Below are 20,832 nucleotides of genomic sequence, written 5' to 3' on the forward strand. Positions count from 1 at the left end.
GGGCAGAAATCACGTCTTTATTTTGTTCTGATTCCTGTCAGCTCTCAGTCCACATTGCCCACAGTGAGCCACAGGTGACACTTGCTAAAACAATGCCAATCCCCTTCCCGCCTCCCAGCCTGCTGCAGCAGGGACCAGGCTGTTCCAGGCACCAGCCCTCCGCCCCCTCCCCTCCAACCTCCATCACCTGCTCAGGTCTCCAGGTCTTAACTGTGTCATCATTGGCTGGGGCAGCCAGTGGGCACTTGGCAATGCGCTCTTTGTAAAGTGATGGAAAGAGTCGTGTACCCTTTCGCAGGCTCACAAGGCCCCCAGCTGAAACACTTCCTCCTGATGTTTTTCTCCATTTGCCACGGGATTCATTGAACTTGGGGGACAGGATGCATTTCTAAGTGAGCAGATGCCAAGATGAGTTCTTTGCAGGGTGTGGTTGGTAATAATTTAATTAGCCCAGCTTTTTTGGGAAAAAAGTGTTAATTAGTTTTTGCCTAAAATACATCATCTTGACGGTCTCTTCTTCCCCACTTCCATCCCCTGGGTGAAGCCCCAATTTCCCATCCACACCCGGCAGCAAGTCTCAGCCCAGTTCACTGCTGCTATTCAAAGAGAAAATGCCCAAAGTTATTTTTGTGCAGCCTCCGACTGTGACACATGTTGTTGGATTCCTGTCGATCCAGGAGACCCAGGAGTGGGCAGGACCCCACAAGCAGTCACCCACAGTGGCCTCTGAAGGACCACGGAGTTCTGGGCCCCCATCCCAGCTCCAGGAGGCTTTCAGGAAAGGACTGCTGAAAGCCAATGTCGGCGGGGGTGGGGGGGGCAGGTGTGGGCGGGACAAGTTGGCAGGAGGGGAGAGGGAGGGCCTCCGGCCCTCAGACAGAAGGGAAGAGGTCTCGCCAGGTGAGCCCATCGCCCCGCTTCTTGTCCAGCCACCTGCCGCAGGTGAAGATGGTGGCCACGCCGGTGCTGGTGTTGGTGACCTCCACCTTCTCCACCAGCCAGCCCGAGCAGTGGCCGCTGCCGTCATGTTCCAGCCGGACCTTGCGCAGCTCGCCCAGCTCCAGCGTCTCCACGAAGAAGCGGTTGGTGCTGCCCCGCTCGAACAGGTTGCGCATTTTCTGCTTCAGCTCCCGCTTGCCCGTGTCGCCGTTGGCCCCGAAGATGGTCACGAAGACGTTGGCATCAGTGCCCGCCCCTGGCTCGTAGCCCGTTGTCACAATGACCTCGTACTTGACCGGCACCAGGCTCTGGACCTTGCTGGCAAAGCTCTCGGTCGTCTTGGTGACCTCGAAAACCTTGAAGTACTTCCTCTTCCTCTTGAGGGGGATGAGGCAGTCACAGTTAAAGAAGTACCTGGGGGAATGGGTGACAAGGCTCACACCCTCCCCCAGGACCCCGTTATCCACCATGATTCCTTCCCCAGTGACAGGGCATTGGGGCGGGAAATGTCTGCATAAAATGTGAGGATGGGTCTCGCTCATCTGAAAATTCTTTTCTCCTTGATTCTCCTTTTATTTTTCCTCTCACACTCCATATCTGATCCACCAACAAATCCCATTGAGCCCATCTTTAAAATAGATCAGAATCAGGCCTCTTGAAAGAGGCAGGCACCATCTCACCATCCTCCCTGCCGCCCAGCTGGTCCAAGTCACCACCATCTTCCACCTGGGTAGTGTCAGCTTCCTAACTGGTCCCCTGCTTCTCGCTACCTACAGTGAATTCTCATCCCAGCGACCCTACGGAGGTGTAAACCCAAGAATGTCATTCTTCTGCAGACAACTCTCCACTGGCTTCCCAGAATATATAAAAATCACCACCTTACAAAGGCCTTCAAGACCTGACATGATTTGACTCTCGTCCCAGCGTGTACCTTTCTGACCTGTCACCTTCCCTTCTCTAAGCTCACTCCACGTCAACCAGGCTGGTCCCCTCGGTCCTTCACAGGGACTGATGAGTATTTTTACCCAGTGTTGTCACCTCTGAGGAGCTATGGGATCCAGAACAACAATCCCAGGCAAAGGGCACTGTAAAGTGTATGCACCCAAATCCCTCGTACTTGGCTGAGTTGAACTATGAGTGTGTGTTTGTGTATGTGACACACATGCATGTGCTCGTGATCACACAATACAAAGGGGTAAGACCAAGTCCTCTACTGAAGAAGCTACTGCAAGCAGAAGCAAGTCTAGGGCCAAAAGAAATGGTCTTGGACCAAAAACTTCCTTCTCTACCCTTGACCCTCAGTGTTAGCTTCTGGGTCATGACAGTGAATCCAATAATTACCAGCGAAGGAGGCAGAGGGCACGGGAGGAAGCACTGCATAAGGGTGTAAGGAGCCTCAGTCCTGCCGCCTACCACCTACGTGACCTTGGACAAGTCCCATCCCCACCCTGACCTTGATTTTCCCGTTGGCAATGCGAGAGGTTTAGACTGAACAGCTGCTATGTTTTTTTCCCATCCAAATCGCTAATGGAAGGGAGTTTTTTTTTTTTAACAGCTTTGGAAGGGAGCAATCCTGGCACTGGCTAACGACTTCAGAAATGTAGCTCTGAAAGGGTGTGACCAGGAGTGCAAAATCAATTTTTGGCTGGAAATCCATAACAGCACAAAGAGCTTGGTTTTCTGTGTGCTCACTGATGCCTGGGCTCTGCACCCTTGCATCTCATGAACGCCTGCTGTAGACTTTATCCTCCCATTTCACAGAAGGAAAAATGATGTCTTGGGGAAGAGAAGTCACTGCCCAAGGTGACCCCGAGTTGGGACCCAGAGCCAGCCTGCCTGGCCACCTGAAGAGCTAGCCATTTAAAGACACTTCGCAGGAAATCCTTATTCTGTCTTGAAATCTCTCTTTCCCCAATTTATCACCTGGTAAATCTGGATTGTTGTTCCCTACTGCACTTAGAGGGAGATATGATTGCATTCTTTGCTTAAACACTCACTTTAAATGCATGCAAATGCCCCTAATATACATAATTCTACATCAGTGCCCGAATCATGTGATCACACGTATGTTTTTTCCAAACGCTTTCTTTTTCTTTTCCTTTTTTGCTTGGCTCTATCTCCTTTTTCTCCCTCCTTTCCCTTTCTGCATCCCGTCTTCACCTCAGATAACTCATGTAGCAGTTGCCGACGAATTTTGCCACATTTCCGTTCCTTTCACCCAACCCTGCACAGGTAGACCTGCACAGACAGACACACGTGGGCAGCAGGCGTTCCCTTTACAAAATGGCACAATATAATACGTGCTTTCCCATGTCTGGCTTTTCTCACTCAACAACACTTCCTGGGAACTGCTCCAAGTCTTCTGGGACATATTTAACTCGTTGTTTTTAATGGCTGAAACACATTCCCCAGTGTAGCTTGCTTCCTAATCGACATAATTACAAGGTCACCAAAATGTGGAACCTCAGGATATTGTGAAGTCGAGGACATTGTGGAGTCAAGACTCCAGCTGTGGAAGAACATGGCAGGCTGCTCCCACTGGCCATGGCGGGCAGGGTCATGAGCAAGGATAAAGGCAATGCAGATGATAACAAGCAAAACAATAAATATATTAAAAAACATGTACCCACAGGGGACAACTCCTAGGAGCCACGTAGAAGGTGCCTTAGAATCATGCAACCAAAGGATGGAAAAAGGGGGGTATTTACCTCCCCCCCAGAAAAAAAAATGTGTAGAATATGGTCACTCTTCTGTGAACAGAATGCCAGACAGAACGGGGTCACCAGATACTCAACATGGGAGTCTCTGACAGGTAGGGCTTTGGGACTTTGTACTTCTTTTTACACAAGGGAATTTTTACTTTCTTTTATGCACTTTTTTTGGCCTTATTGAATTTTTAAAGTGATTATGTTTACATATGATAGGTGGTGGAATAAAGCAATGATTCTGTTTTTGGTTTGAAAACAAGAAACAAAGCCTCTCTGTGTGTCCTTCTACGGAAACCCCGAGGATCTGAGTGACAAAGAAGGACTGCTCAGAAACGTTGTAGCAGAGCAGTCAGGACTGGAAACGCTTGGAAGATGAAAATTTGAGATTGTCATGTTTATAAGAGATTGAGATGAAATTAATTTGTATTTCATGGAAATCCAAATATTATGGCCAACGTGCTGGTTAGGCAGGAACGTATGTGGTGCTAGGTAAGTGGTCTTTATATGGCAGAATGTTAATGTACTAGAATGGTGATAGGTAAATAGCCACAATGCTGGGACCTGCCTGCAAGGTCCCCCCTCTGGATAGAGGTGATATTTCTGGGGGAGACAGGTTCTCATCCAGCAGAAACCATAGGCTTGAGACCAGCACAGGCAGGTAGACTGGAGTACGACTTCTGAGCACCGCCCCCCGCTTCCACCCAGGCTGGAACCCCTGCCATCCCTCCCAACTTCCCCAGACTAAGAGCATCCAGCTCCTCCCAGATGGAGAGAGTGAGGCACAGAGAGGTTCTGGGTTATCGCCCGAGGCCACACGGCTGACTGGGTGACAGCTCTAGCCTGAGGGGGTCCAGACTCCCTGTACCCCGCTCCCTTTTGGAAGAGCCCTGCTCTGCGCACACCCCTTTCTCCACTTGCAGCCCGAGCAACATGCTGACAACAGGCCACTCTCGAGAGAGTGCAGAGAAAGGTTCTTCACGGGGAGTGGCAGGTTCTTCCCGCCGGATGACAGACCCTACCACTCGGCCCCGGGACTGCGGGGTGGGAAGGCCTTCACTCCCCTTCCTCCTGATGCTGGAAGGTGCTGGGTGGCACTGAGGTCTTTGGCTCCCTCTGTCTCTCAGCCAACATTGTGGGTTTAAAGCTAACTCCAGTGATGGCTATTCTATTTTATTATCGTATGGTATTGTATTGTTTGTTTGGGGGGATTGCGGAGAAGCAGTGTCAGCAGCCTTGTCCCTTGCAGTTGGGAGGCAGTAAGGGCTGCAGAAGGGGCTCTGACCTGGCCCCGGCCTGCTGGGTGAGCTGGCGATCTTCCGGGCCCCTGTCTCCCAGCTCCCAAGTCCTCACCTGTCCTGCTTCTCATGGCCAAGCCCAATGACTTAAAGGATGTATTGTACCCCAGCTGGTTTTTCTCAAAAAAAGCAACAAATAACATTGCAGCCTGAGAGGTAAGTTGCTATGAACTGAACTGTGTCCTCCCAAATTCATACATGAGGGTCCTAACCCCAAATGTGATGGTATTTGAAGACGGAGGCTTTGGGAGTTAATTAGGTTTCCATGAGGTCAGGAGGCTGGGAAGCCGTGATGGGATTAGCATCCTTATAAGAAGAGGAGGAGCCGCCAGAGCGCTCTCTCCGTCTCCCTCTCCCTGTCTCCCTCTCCTCCTCCCTCTGCCATTCGAGGACACAGTGAGCTAAGAAGAATAGCCTCATCAGAACTCAGCCCTTCTGGCATCTTGACCTCCAACTTCCAGCCTCCAGGACTATAAGGAAAAAAGTCTGCTGTCTGAGCCACCCAGTAGGAGGTATTTGGTCATGGCAGCCTGAGATGGCTAAGCCACAAGTTCAGGTGTCAGGACCCTTTCCTGCTCAGCTCCCAAAGGGGAAGCCTGGTCAGAGGCAGCCACTTCCTGGAAGCCTGCAGGTCGCAGGTCGCGTGTGGACAGACATTGCTCTGAGAAGCTCCAGCTCCCGAGGGCTGGATCTGCAGCTGGGACCCGCCTGGTCCAGCAGAGCGGCTGCTTCTGTCCAGCGCGCTTAGCTTATCGTGAAAAGCATTGCCGGGAGCAGGGCCAGCCTGGGAGGGGCAGGAAGAGGGGCCAGGAGGGAAGGGCAGCGGTTCTGGGGGGATCGCCCAGCTGCCTCTCACTCGCTCTTTGGGCCCACCCTCCCTGAGGCACGTGTTGCCCTCAACTCCCCCTCGCTCCTCTCTTGATTCATTCATCGCATCTTTCCTGCCTTCCAGAGCCTCAGGGCTCTTTCTGACATCCAATGTGGTTACCAAGTGGTTTTAATTAGAAAAACTGCTGCCTGTGTGCTGTTACCCAGTTAACTAAGACCCCTAATCCTCCAGAAATGCCCAAGTCCCCAGAAAGCTCTGGTGGGGGAAACACAAATCTCCTTATCTGGGGTCCCCGGGCCGGCGGGCCATGGGAGTCCTCCAGCTGGCTCGTGTCCCTGCTCTGCCACCCGCATGGCGGGCTTTCACTCTGACTGCAGAGCAGCCGGCTTCAGAGCTGTGTCTCTTTGTCATTATGCAGTGATAACGGGGAAGGGAAGGAAAGACTCAGCTGTCTGGCGCTGTCTGACCGGCTCAGCACTCTTCCAAAGATGCATTCCCGGATTAAAAGGCTGGGGCACCCAAGGTCATCTGGTCCAGTCCCCTGCCTCTGGGCTAAGCCTCTGGTTCAGAAAGCTCGAGAGCTAGCACAGCTGCCTCCTCTCTTCCTCCCCTTCTTCATAGGCCTCCCGAGCGGGGTGACCTCAGCCTGGACGGGGACACCTCCCCGCACCCTGCCATCTTTTGCATGGTCGGGCCTCAGGTCCTTCCCAGGGAGGGCGTGGCACCTGCTGGGGGAGAGGGCGGGAGGCCCGGGACTTACACATTGCCATACTCCATCTCGGTGATGGTGATGGTCTTGACGTGCCAGACCAGCTCTCTCTTGGGGATGAACCGGTCCTCCCTGGCGAGGTGGCCCACGCAGAGGGAGGCAATGTCCCCCAAGTAGACGCTGTCAAACTCAAATGTGTCTGTGGTCCCCCTGCAGGACACAAAGGTACGGCCAGTGAGAGCTGCCCATGTTCACTGTAGGAGTAAGCATTTATTGAGTGCCTGCTGTATTCTAAGCACTGATCTGAGGACTAGAGATAGAATGACAAGCAAGATCTGATGTCAGGCCTCCTTTGCTTGAGGGGTTCGGCCTAATTTTGGAACAAGATACTTACAACCATTAAAAAGCCCTGCCTGCTGCCTGCTAATGTGGGATGGTGTTGGAGGAGGGTGAGGCCCTGGGCTCTGGGCCATGGGCTGGGGAGGGTGGTAAGATTCAGAGAGCAGAGTGAGGGGGAAGGGAAGCGTCCTTTGACATGACCTGACTTGGCAAAGTTACGGGATGGGGATAGTGGAGTTGGAGATGCAGACATTTCTGGGGGCAGTGCTGGCTTGGCTGGAGTTTGGGTTCAGTGAGGCAAACAGCAATGGAAAAGAAGTGGGTGGGGCAGCCTGTGGTGGTGCGTCAGCTCAGACCATCCTCACACAGAGGGAGTTTGAATAGAAGGTGCAGTGGGGTTATGGGAAGGGGAGATGTGACATAAGCAGTTCTGGAGGGAGTGGGGAGATGAAGTGGGCATCTGAGTGGTTCCAAGGCAGCCCTGCTGTGCAGGAGGAGGTGAGATTTCCAGGGCGTGGCAGGCAGCGGGGAGTGCTGACCCAAGGCACCTAAATTAGACTCAAATTTGATTTTCCTATAAAGCATCTTAGTGATCCTCCCCTCCCTTCCTCCTTCTAACTAGAACCGAATTCTATGCTGTCTTTAGAATTCTTTAGGGTGAATGTCTTCCTTTTCCATTAGGCCGTGAGCTCCTCGTCTGCACGGATGCAGGATAACATCTATGTGACTCTGGGTCCTGCCGACAGTAGGCTTGCTTTAGTTAATTAGTTAATTAATTGGCTTTTGTTGTAGTTTTCCATTGACTTTTTAAAAAGTGAAATACATTTGACATATATCATTGTGTAAACTTAAGGTGAACCACACGTTCATTTGAAACTTAGGCTTTGTACTATGATTGCCATTGTAGCCATAATTAGCACTTTTATCATTTTACATAATTATCCTTCCTGTCTAGTGGAATAATTAGGTTCCAGTCTCTTAGAGGGGGCTCTCTTTAAATGACAGTCCCCTCCCTTCCGTTTTCTAAATCTCCTGTTTCATCCCTAGGAGCTCGTGTGGGCTGGCACACAGCAGGTACTTAAGCCCTTGCTGGTTGGGCCCATTTGTACATTTATGGCCCCCACTAAAACGGTTGCTTCTTGGGGTCCCTCTCTTACCCACCCCACCCGTCACCGTTCCTTGACAGGCACCCATCTTCCTACTTCCTAAAAGCCCGCTGCCTGGAGGAATTTTCCACGAGAAACTCTTTGGATCGGTTCTTCCTGCCCTCCAGGATGAGCCAGACGTTCTCCCTGGTTTCGCCTCCGTTGCCGGTTTCTATGGCGATCTCGTAGGCTGCGTGGAGAAGGGGGGAGATGGTCAGCGGGGGGAGGGGGGATGTGCCCAGCCCCGGGGCAGGAGCAGACTGGCCACACCCTCCAGGCCCGGCCACACCCTCCAGGTCCTGCCCCTGGTCTCAGACCGCAGCCTGAGGGGTGGAGGGGTGGGGAGGGGGTTAAAATCACTACCGTCCAGGCACTATGAATAGAACCTGCCCTAATCTGGGGGGCTAGAGTGATGTCCCCATTTTATTTATAGAAGCAACCTCTTTGCCTGGCAAACATGGGAGCTGCTGGGAGTGAGGCACCAACCGCCACTGCCTCCTGAAATGTTCTGTTTGACGCCATGGGGACTGCCAAAGGATAGAAGCTTCAAGAACATAAATATACAGTGGAATTTTTAAAAACAGAGCTGTCTGGTCGAGCAGGGAGCCCTCATCCCTGGGGAGCTGACCATCAGGCTGGACTGTATTTGGGCTGGAAATGTTGCAGATAAGGCTGACTGAGCAGCCCTCAGACGCTTCTAGTGGGGTGGTGGTGGGGAGAAGGAGGAGGCTGTAGAGAGGGAGGAATTGAGGGAGGAATTGGTCCTGATGAAGGGTGTCCCACGGAGAGAGCTTTTTGTCCAAGTGTGTTTGTGTGTGAATGCATGTGTGTGCGTGTGTGCGTGCATGGGGGTGTGCGTGCACGTGTGTGCGCAGGTATATGCTCCCATACCAGTGCTCACTACCTCGTGGAGTAGCCAAGTCCATCGCTGGCATGGCGGAAAAGGTTGAGTGGCTTTCCACCAAAGATCCACGTTTCCCTTCCATCGCACAGGGCATGGCAGGGAGGGGCGGTCCAGCCTGGTACTACATTTCCCAGGAGCCCCTGTATCTAGGTGGAGCCACATGACTAACAGAATGTGAGTTAAGCTGTCAAGAAGGGAGGGGAGTGCTTTCTCCATGCTCTCTTTTCCTCTGCAAGAAATGTGGGAGCCACGTGTTGAAGATGGCAGACACAGATGAGAACATCTTCGGCCCCTGAATCGCAGCACGAAAGGCCTCCTGACAAACACCCACACTGGACTGGTTGTCACATGAGTGAGAAACAAATTTTGTTGTTTTAGCCATTGAGGTTGGGGGGTTTATGTATTACTGCAGCTAGTGTTAGCTTAATAACTAAGGCTGGAAAATCCTTCCTTTACATCGGGCTCTGCTTTTAACAAGCCTTCCTCAAAATTGTTGGACTCAGATACTGGTATCTGTTTTAAATAAACACTTCCCTGGTGCTTGACGGCCATCCACCTTAGGGATCAATTACTCTTTCCCTGTAAATATCCCCTGAGGAAGGAACCAGAGAGAAAGTGGTTCATGGAGATGCTGGCTCCTCTTGCACATTCTGTTTCCAGAAAGGCTTGATTTGGCGGCTGTTGCCATAGACATCAACTGGAGAGATTCCATGGCAAAATCAACCAGAGAGAGCATCCCATCAGACTGCCCAGTGCAGCCCTCAGGGCAGGGAGAGCTTGTCCCCTGCGGGTTTCCTGCTACCTAATTAGTCCCTGTGATTTGGGGCCAGGAGCTGGCGCCAGTATTTTGACTGTTCCAGCTTCACAAAGCAACATTTAGGGTGTTTCCTTATGCACCTCTCCAATATTATGTTTTTCATTGGGCATCTGATTCCCCTCTGGCTCTGAGTTCCTTCTGTAGCTTTTCCAACATCCTTCCCCACCTCCCGCCTGAGCTAACTCTCGTTTAACTCTAAATATTTTCAGCCCAGACTGAATCTAAGCTGAGCCCACCGGTCTCTGCACGTACTGGTCTCCTCCAGCTCATCGCGGATTTCATTGTTGGCACAGGCAAAGTCGCGGACCGTCTGCCTGTCGCCCTCACTCTTGGAGAGCCAGCAGTCGCACTGGAAACGGAAGGTCTCGTCGCGGGAGTTGTCCTTCACGTCCACATAGCTCAGGTGCCAGCCAGGAAATATCCCTGCAGGAGAGAGACCACGCGGACTGACAGCTGAATGGGTTCTCCCTTGGCTTTCAGACTTCTGCTCCCTGCCACCCACTGGCTGTGTGGACCTGGACAAGTTCTCTGTCCTCTCTGGATCTTTGTCTTGTTGATGGAATGAGGGGTTGAATTAGATGAATTCTCAGATACCTCCAGCCCAGAGGATATAATTCTCTTTGCCATAACTTGGGCTCGTGAACCCGAAGAGGATTTGTGTATGTTCTCTAATATGCATATATCCATCCATAAAAACGTCCGCAAGGCGACCCCACCCGGTTGTATGTACATGCTCTTCTCTCGCATCTGCCCCCTTGTGCGACAGTCCTATTGTCCCCACCCAAAAGCCATTCTCTAGGTTGAGACACTGCCCAAAGCAACAAGTCTAGATCTTGCCATTGGTCTCGAGAGTTATAAGCACAAAGAAACACACAAAGATGGACACATATGCAGCCTCCCAGACTGTAGGGAGTGGATATTAAGGCTCATGAACAGAGCACACACATGGGCGGTCTTGGTGTAGCTTCACTTCCGGTTTAGAAAGTACTTCATATGTTTTAAAACATAGATCTTTACTGAAAATAAAAACCAGTGAGTCCTAAAACAATTAAGTTAAATTTTAACTCAACATTTCTGTTGAGTTAAAAGTGGTGAATTATTTTATCAACAAACTTCTTTTGCATGCATATTCTAAGTTTTATTTAAATTCAAAATGCAAAAAAAAAAAAAACAAATGGTTAATAATAAATGTAAATAACAGACTCAGAAGCAAGCTGTCTGGATTCACACCCAGAGCTGACACACACATGCTGTATGACCTTGGGCAAGTCACTTAGCCCCCTTGTGCCTCATCTTTCCAGAGTTACATAGAATATAAGTTCCAAAAGATTAAGAGATGATGGAAAATATTTGACCAGCAAGAGTTTGGATATTTGTTGAAGTGAATAAATGAGGGCATTAAATTGTTCAAGTGTTTTGATTCTATTAGATACATTTAAATGCTGGAGAGGCTGTGGGAAAAAGGGAACCCTCCTACACTGCTGAGGGGAATGCATTTTGGTGCAGCCACTGTGGAAAACAGTATAGAGATTCCTCAAAAGACTAGGAATAGACTTACCATATGACCCAGTAATCTCGCTCCTGGGCATATATCCAGAAGGAACCCTACTTCAAAATGACACCTGCACCCCAATGTTCATAGCAGCACTATTTACAATAGCCAAGACATGGAGACAGCCTAAATGTCCATCAACAGATGACTGGATTAAAAAGTTGTGGTATATTTCTACAATGGAATACTATTCAGCCACAAAAATGACAACATAACGCCATTTGCAGCAACATGGATGCCCCTGGAGAATGTCATTCTAAATGAAGTAAGCCAGAAAGAGAAAGAAAAATACCATATGAGATCGCTCGTATGTGGAATCTAAAACAACAACAAAACAAACGAACATAAATACAAAACAGAAACAGACTCATAGGCATAGAATACAAACTTGTGGTTGCCAATGGGGAAGGGGGTGGGAAGGGACAGACTGGGAGTTCAAACTTTGTAGATACTGACAGGCATATGCAGAATAGATAAACAAGATTATACTGTATAGCACAGGGAAATATATACAAGATCTTGTGGTAGCTCACAGCAAAAAAAAAAAATGTGACAATGAATATATGTATGTTCATGTATAACTGAAAATTTGTGCTCTACATTGGAATTTGACACAACATTGTAAAATGACTATGACTCAATAAGAAATGTTTAAAAAGTGTTTAATTTAAAATGTCAATACTTGTGACAGACTTTAAAAGAACTCAATATTTTTATTTGTCTGCATTAGGGCCAGTTTCACCTGTAAGTTTGTAAACTGGCTGCTTTCTGAGACAGTTCCTAATAGCATCATATGCTGATTAAATTGCTGAAAAAGCCTTGATGTATTCAGTCTCAGGTAAGACCTGCTGAGGCAGGTTTTGACAGAGGAACAGAGGAAGGAAGAGGCAAGTGAAGAGGGAGGCAGAGAAAGAGAAGACAAATTCCAGGCATAAATAGTCTTTAAAGATTCCCAGGTGATTCCAATGTATAGCCAAGGCTGAGAACTTGAGCCTGCTTCGCAATTACCTGGAGGGCTCTTTAAAACACAGATTGCTGGGACCCTCCCCAAGAGATTCTGATTCAGTAGGTTTTTAGTGGGGTCCAAGAATTTCCATCTCTAATCCATTCCCAGGTGATGCTGGTGCTGCTGTCCCAGAGCCACATCTTGGGAACTACTGCTTAATGTATCAGGAACAGAGTCATCTCTTCTGACTCCAGGATGATGGCCTTTCATCCTGTCATCACAGCAGAGCAATAACGATCAATGGGGATCAATGAGAATTGGAGTGTGTGAGTGTGTGCCTGAGTGTTAGTGGAGGGGGATGACGTTAACTGGAGAGATGGGTCATCGTGAGATCATTTCTACTGCTGGAATGTGCTATTCACCCTGCTCTACATCCTAGGCAGCTTTCACTCCTGAATTATACTTCCTGGGCTCCAGGCAGGGTGGCGACAGAGGAAAGCAGGGAGCTGAGGGGAAGGGTGGACTCTGTGCTGGCTTTAACTTTATCCACAAGTGATTCAGTGCCCCAGTGCAGGGGGTGAAGACAACCAGAGAAGGAGCCTACGTGGCTCAGATCACCCTGGTGCTTGGTGACAGGTTGCTCCTTCCCCCTGTGTCCCGTCCCCCTTTCCCATGTTCTCTGAAGGCACAGCATTGTCTCACTCAATCTTCAATTCTCTTTGCAAGTTAGATTCCGCCAAGAAACCTATTCCATGGTAAATAGCAGGCTACCCCCAACCACTTTGAGACTAAAGCAGCTTCATCCTCAGCTTCATGCTCACTGCTCATTTAGTTGCCTTGTTTTGGAAATGTTGGAAGTGATTAACAGGGGTTCTACCATGACTTTCTCCACTAAGAACCTATTAAACAAGGAAACAGGCTGTTCTGGGCAGGCTGATGGCATGTGGCTGGTTTTTTAAGGTGAAGACAGCAGAGAAGTAAACAGACCCACAGTTACAGCATGGCTAGCTGTGCGGCCAGCACCAGCTGGATGGTCTCCACCACAAACCAATAGGGAACCATTTGAATCTCCCACTGTTAGAGAATCCAACTCTTTACAAAATCTGTTGTAATTTGTTCAGTATTGTAAAAGCTATCTGGGTAACTGGAATTAAAGGGAAGAGCTAATCATTTATCACGATTTTCTTTGAGCTATATTTCACAGTAATTAAATAGCCTGAGGGACAATTTTTTAACAAAAGAATTCTAGCTAATAAGTGGCTAAGAGATAACAGTTATAAAATTATTTGTAACCCTAATTGATCATCACCAGGTGAAGCTATTAGATGAAGAGTGATGGGGGTACTTTACAATGGAGAAATCAAGAAGACAGCCCCTGGATCCACCATTTAATGTCAATGTCAGTAAGCGTGATATGGCTGTGATGTAATATGAAGTACACAGATCCCATTTTAAAGTAGGCCTGATACCATCTATAAAGTCGTCTTGCCAAAGAAACTTGAGCCTGAATCTAATCAACCCTTTAGAACTGACTTCCAGATTGCAGGAAATATGGGGAATAAGGAAGCAATGACGCTACAAAGAAGCAAACAGATCCAGAGTGTGGAAATTTTATATATCACTGGACCCAGTTCCTTCCACAAGTCAATGGCATGAAAAAGAAATAAAGGGATTAAGTACTGCTCTGCCTTAAAGGAGACTAAAGAAGCATAACAGCTAAATATAGTATGTGGACCTTGTTTGCATCCTGATTCAAATAAAACCAAAAGTACAAGACATTCTTAATGTCTTATTAAGGAAATTTGCAGATGGAATGAAAATTGGATGGCATAAATAAATCATTGTTAAGTGAGACAACGGCATTGAGATGTCACAAGAAAATATCCACTTTTAAAAGAGAAATATACCATATGTTTAGGTGAAATGACACGAGGTTTAGGATTTTATTTTATATCTTTCAGCAACCAAAAAGAAACTAGGAAAGGAAAAAAAAGGTTAAAAGGGTAAATAAAGCAGGTAAGACAATTGTAATTGTTGAATCTATGTGACAGGTATGTGGAAGTTTATTAAACTAGTCCCTTTATTTTTGTGCATGTTTACATTTTTCATAAAAAAGAACTATTGGATAAACAAAAAAAAAGATGGAAAGGTAGATTTAAGGAAAGAGAAGATTGCTATGCTACTGTTAATTAAACATTTGTAACCTCTCAATACAGCATTTGTTCAAGCATCCACAACTTTTTTGTGGAATACTCTCAAACAAAATATATTTGTCCTTATAAATTTCTGTGCAAGGGAAGCATAGTGCAGATTGAATATTTTAAAACTAAATATTTAAAAATGTGTCATGAAGAGAAGTTAAGAACATGTTTAACTGTCTTAACTTATATTAACATCTAAAGTTTCATCTCTGGAGAATAAGTTACTATAAAGAGAAAGTTAGACATAGAACTTTGTTCCTCTCTGGACCTTAGCATCCCAACCACTTGAGCTCAGTGAGGACAAAGAAATCTTTCTTTCCCTGACAATGATAGGATCCTGCTTTCAGATCCAAAGTCTGGTTGGAGAGAAGATCACTTATTTGCTTACAAAGGGAAGAGGATAACATCAGTGACTCAAGAACCATTATGAGGTCAAGGCAACCAGAGAATCTTGGGCTATCCAAGGGATAAATCAAGCTCTTTGAAGAGCGTGATATCTAAACCATAGCAACAAATGATGGCTGGACCTGCTTAGAGCTGTCCGTGGTGCTGAGCAGTTTCCTGTTTCTTTCAGGGTTTTGACAGTGATGAAGTAGAAAGATTTGGCTGTAGCGTTTTCCCAAAGAAGAAAAATGCATCAAGAAAGCTGAGAAAGTCTAGATATATGTACAGAGTAAAGAGGGTGGAGGAAACTGGTATTAGAGGACCTGCTCATGACCCTGAGGTTCATGGCCAGATCTCAATTTTTGAAAGTAAGAAGACACAAGGGAAAACTCTGATTAGGAGAAATCCGGGTTCCCTCTGACTGAGGCATAAAAAGACAGGGATAATCTCAGGGACTGAAACAGGGTATAAATAAATCCTGTATTAAGTTCCTACTATATTATAGGCAATGTTATAGGCATTAGGAAAAGAGCAATGAATATGACAGAATGGTACGCATGGAGCTGATAGTTAAGTAAGAGACAGAGAACAAGTATGTCGTTGCAAACATGGTGATTTTTTTGGGAGGGGGTTTAAGTAAGGTAAGGCAATAGGAAGAAATTTCAGTGAGGGGGTGAGTACATAAGAGAGCTTGTTAATCATAAACAGGGAGATGTAATCATGGCAGGGTGCATGTTGGGAGTTAAGTCACAAGGAAGAAGTCTCAGTGGCTGGAGTGAAATGACAAGCATACAGTGGAAACAGAAGCTAGTCTATGATGCCTTTTAGCTCTAAATTTATCCTCTTTTTCCTGCTTAGAAGAATAGCTGGCTTTTGAGCCCCAGTTACCACTGAACTGCCTGCAGGGCTATGGAGACCCCAGCTGCAAAGGTTAAGAGCAATGAATCTGTCAAGCAAATCTCTACTTGACACCACCCCAAGAATTATAACCTTGGATCACCTTGCCTCACTGTACTTTAAGCTGCTGCAGTTAATCCCACTGACCTTAGGCTGTCTGATGGGACTGGACTCTGATTTGGTGTGTTTTATCTTGGCCCAATGGCCTTGAATATTTTTCCAACCAGCAGCAAGTCCTTAGGCAGATTCTTTGCTGCAAAGAGGTGACTGAATTGGAGCCCTCAGGAAGTCTTCATTATTCCCCAGAAGGACCTTCCCTACTGTGTTAGGTTTTTAGGGCTTCTGTAACAAATTGCCATAAACTTGGCTTAAAACAACAGAAATTTATTCCCTCACAGCCCTGGAGGGTAGAAGTCTGAGAACAAGGTATCAGTAGGGCTATGGCCCTTCTGAAGTCTCCAAAGAAGAATACTCCTGGCCTTTTCCTAGCTTTGGGTTGTGGCAATCCTTGGCAGTCAATGTCTGTGAGATGCTATCTCTAGTTCCAGTCTCTGACTCTATCTTCACATGACCTTCTTCTCTATATGTCTCTTTGTGTCCTCTCATCTTCTTATAAGGACAGAAGTCATTGGATTTAGGAAACACCCTAAATCCAGGGATGATTTCATCTCAAGATCCTTAACTAATTAAGCTCACATTCTGAGGTTCCAGCTGGACAAGAATTCAGGGGGAACATTATTCAGCCCACTAAATCCGCCCTTAGAGAATGACAAATGCTTTAATAAGAGTGTCTGATAGGATGTGCTGCATCTGGAGACTTATAAAACTCTTAGAGAGGAGAAAGGGATCTCCATGGAAGTCTGGAAAAGAATGGCATTCTGGAGACATCCATTTAGGATCCAGAGGCTGCTACAAGGTGATGTTTGACATAAATTTAGTCATTTGGTCACATAATTATTAAATACCTACTAAGTGCAAGGCACTGAGAACCCAAAATTGAATCAGACAAGGTCTCTACCCTTTAGAGACTCAAAATCTGCCATTTGTTAATTGGCAAGACAATTATAATCCAGCATGGTGAGTGCTACAAATAGAGATATAAACAGTTCAAGAGTGCCAAGTAGGGGGCATCTAATTCCATTTCATGAAAAAAAAGTGGTAGTTAATATGGATTTTGAAGGATGCATAACAATTTATCGGGGGAAGGAAATTTCAGGTGCAAAAGTCATCCCCTGGGTATCTATTTATAAATGATTGTTAGCTCAGCCAAAAGAAAAAGTAAGTTATTTCATGCCAGGTAAAATTTAAACAAGGGCTGGCCTCAAGGTTTAGAGAGCTAGGAAAGAGAAGAAAGTGAAGAGAAAAGAAAACCTTTTTAATGGAAGTTCACCTTAGAGATTTCTCATTACTACAAATTCATATGCACCACACCATTCTCCAGAAGGATTGAAGCAGTCAAGAATAAAAAGGTAATTCCACCTTATAAAAAGGACCAGTGAACAGAGAGGGTGAGGCTAGGTGAGAAAAGTTCTTTGACATTTTGTCTGCTGGCGAGGTGTGGGGGGCAGGTGGGGAGTACTTAGCAGGCAAGAACATTTTTGCCTTGTAAACATGAATCCATAAATGACAGAAGGTTTTCTTTCCCCCTGTTACAGTGACTTAAATGTTTGGCTGCATAACAAATTTCTCATCAAGGGATTCTGGGAATTTGCTAGGGAGAAATAAACATTTTAAATAGTTTAAATTGCTTTGCTATTTGGAAACAAATGTGGTTTCATATTTCCTTTATTAAATTTTTGCTCAGGAAACTATGGCATCAGGAACCAACACACCACATCTTGGGATTTCATGGCCAGTGAACAATCCTCAATGTTATGTAGTTCCCCAGACAGGGTCCATCTCCCCAAACACATTCCCTTTTGGAAATAAATAATGTTGAGGCAACTCATTTTCCTCCCCTTTTCCTCTTCCTCCTTTTTATTCCCTTCTATTACCTAATCTCAAATGCTGGAATTCTCAGGAATCTGCTCTCAGTCACTCTTATTCTACAAGTTTCCTTCTTATAGTACTTTAATAAGTCCTCCGCCTTAAAATTTTCTAGAATCTTTTCATATTTTCTCCATTCCCCACTGCTACCATCATTGTACAAGGCATCATTATCTCCCATTATCTCCTAGCCAGTCTTTTGATATTTGTTTTATTTCCATCTAACCTATCCTCCACAGACACTACAATAATCTTTCCCATGTGACTACCATTCCTGAGATCCTCTGATGGCTTCTCAGGACAGCTGGGATAAAGTCCCAATCATTGATATGGCTTATGATATCTTGCATGGCCTGGTTCCTGTCTACTTTCTAGCTCCCATCCCCATTCCCTATTTTGCAGTCATTTGGAATTCTTCTTTCATTTTGGCACATATCAATATTTCTATTTTGGGGCTTTTATATTTACTATTCACTCTGCCTCAAAAATGCTTCTCCATTTTTAGCAAACACCACACATCATTTTATGTCTATCCTTCAGGTCTTATTAATGTCTACTTCTTCAGATCTTAGTTTAAATATCATTTCTTCAAAGTCAGATACAGTTGAACCTCATTATTTGCATATTCATATCTGCAAATTCACCTACTTGCTAAAATTTATTTGTAACCCTAAAATCAATACTCATAGTGCTTTCTCAGTCATTCATGGACATGTGGAGAGTGGCAAAAATTTGAGCTTCCTGATGCACATGTTGCCAGCGGAGGTTAAACAAAACGATGTTCTACTTTCTTGTTTCAGTTCTCACACTATAAACAAGGGTCCCTTTTGTGGTCTATTTAGTGCTTTTTGTGTGTGTGTGTGATTTTGCTGCTTAAAATGCCCCCTAAGCATAGTGTTGAAGAGCTGTCTAGTGTTTCTAAGTGCAAAAGGCTGTGATGTGCCTTACAGAGAACATAGATTTGTTACATAACCTTCCTCTAGGCATGAGCTTTAGTGTTGTTGGCTATGAATTCACTGTTAATAAATCAACAATATATATTAGATGAAATGTCTTTAAACAGGAACACACATAAAAGAAGGCTATGTATTGATTGGCTGATGAAAATGCTGTGACTAGAAGCTCGCAGGAACCTAACTTTGTGTTTTCCCCAGGAGCAATGGTTCAGTGTTTGCAGCAACTTTATAGACCATAACTCCTGAGAATAATGAGAATCAACTGCATTTGATTTATTGACTGAAATCAATATAAAAATTAGGGACTGTTAGGACTGCAGGAGTAGAGGAGCTGAATGGCTCATGTTGTCTGGGGAGAGGACATGTCAGACAGGAGGAGAAAAAAAAGAAAAGGGGAAACATAGACATCACTAAAGACAAACATTAACTTTGACTTCTGAAATGTTACTTCTTGACTTTCAGGAACATTTTTCTCAAGTATGTGAGCCTTTGCTTTCCTAGACAGTTTGGAAGGAGGGGTACAACATGGAGCAGGAATCCCCAAGAGGACTTTCTAAGTTTGTGATGAGAAAAAGTCTGGGATGGAAGGAGAAGGCAGACAGTTAAGGTATGGCAGCAACAGAAGAAGTCATCCAAGGGTCAAAGAACTAGTAAAATTTCAAATGTTTAGTCAGGTGGAGTTGGATAAGATGGAGCTGGAGATAGCAGCCTCTGAAGGCTGGAGACAGAGATGAGCTCTGATCTCGGATCAGCAATTCTCTCTTTTTATTGCCATGAACTGAGGGTGGGCTGTATGATAATTTGTACCATCTTACCAAGCTCGAGGGGTCTATAACAGGCCTGAAAACAGACGGGTCCCAGGGTGTGAACCCTGGAAACAGGCAGCAGCGTCCAGGGTTGAGAAAAATCAGAGAAGTAAGTACCCTGGACAGCTACATGGCTCCAAAGACTGTTCAGTGTTTCTGCACAACTGGGGTCTTTAACACAGGCATCCTCAGTCTTCCTGGCCATCCCCTCCACCCTCACCAGCCCCGTGAGTGAAACATTCATATTAGAAATGACCCTGACATTGTCCTCCTTTCTTGGAAAAGGGAGGGTAGTCATCAGGATCTACATGAAGTTCCTCCCTACCTAATTTTCTGGCCTGGCCAGGAGGTGATCAGGGACCTCTGACCCCATCAATGTGGTTGAACCCTGAGGGGATTGTTCAGACTGGCTGGGAATAATATTTCTTCCTTCCCATTGTTCTAATCCCTTTGCTTCTCTGTTGCTTCTGAGGTACGGGCTGTGGAAGAACAGAATTAAAGACCTGGTATCTCTCAGCTCTCTCTTGGGGGTAAGGGAGTAGAGTTTCAACTAGGTTAAGATTTAGCAAGTTTCCACTGTGCCAGAAGCTCTTTAGCAGGCAGTTATGAAGATAAATATGAATGAGGCATGGCCCCTTCCCTCAAGAGTTATACTTTGTGTGTCAGTAGCCCAGCAGAGAGTTGGAAGCCCAGAGGTAAAACATGTTTCCTTCTGATAAAGGCAAGGGCACATTTCTTGGGAATACACTTCCTAAACAATGGTTTGCCTCTGGTGAGAACATTATAACAGGAAACGGTACGCATGGATGTTCATGTAGACAGACCCCATCCGCACCCACCCTCATCAATCTGATCTGTCAAATCCTTCTAATTAGGTTTCTAGTGACACACACAATGGGGCTCAGTGATCTTACTGAGCCACTGGCAGCCCGATCCAACACTGAAGTAATTGTCTGGATGTAGTGATCTACTTGTTGAGTGTCATGGGCAGTGGCTCATCCTGATCTTATGAACTTTCTAGGGCAGAAGACGATCTTAATAAATCTGACTCCTATTACTAAGCCAGACTTTCAACCACCAGCCAAGCTGCTACTAGTTCTAAAACAACCATAACGGATTACAAGAGAGAGAGAAAGAACTCAAGGGTCTTTGTTTTGTTTCCTTCTTGGGAAAGAGGAGAGATTCATTAGGGATATTTTGAGAATGTTGTGCAAGCACGTTTCTTTTCATAGACTTACAATGGCACCTGAATGGACAGGTGAGGAAGAAGCATCTCCTTCCACTGCACCTTTTTCTGGATAAGACACCCTCCCCTTACACTCTGGTAATAAACATCTATGAGGGACAGAGTGGACAGAGATAGAAGAAGCTGCCCTCATTGCCTTGTCTTCTTTTTTTGACCAGTTGGCACAGTGGCTG

The 20,832-nt window shown here is 46.2% G+C and overlaps 1 protein-coding gene across 2 annotated transcripts in view; it reads right to left on the reverse strand.

Annotated features, from left to right (window-relative positions):
- Positions 1–333: 333 nt before the first annotated feature.
- Positions 334–20,832, reverse strand: part of LOXHD1 (lipoxygenase homology PLAT domains 1) — a 152,397-nt gene continuing 131,898 nt past the window's right edge. For both annotated transcript variants that reach the window (XM_074355238.1, XM_074355237.1), the window contains 4 exons: positions 9,938–10,108; positions 8,022–8,154; positions 6,532–6,690; positions 334–1,353 (listed from right to left, as the gene is read on the reverse strand). In XM_074355238.1, coding sequence (XP_074211339.1) covers positions 873–1,353; positions 6,532–6,690; positions 8,022–8,154; positions 9,938–10,108 — 944 coding nt within the window. In that variant the 3' untranslated portion in view covers positions 334–872. The remainder of the gene's footprint in view (positions 1,354–6,531; positions 6,691–8,021; positions 8,155–9,937; positions 10,109–20,832) is intronic.

This window comes from Camelus bactrianus, chromosome 30, assembly GCF_048773025.1.
Source record: "Camelus bactrianus isolate YW-2024 breed Bactrian camel chromosome 30, ASM4877302v1, whole genome shotgun sequence".
Taxonomy (NCBI): Eukaryota; Metazoa; Chordata; class Mammalia; order Artiodactyla; family Camelidae; genus Camelus; species Camelus bactrianus.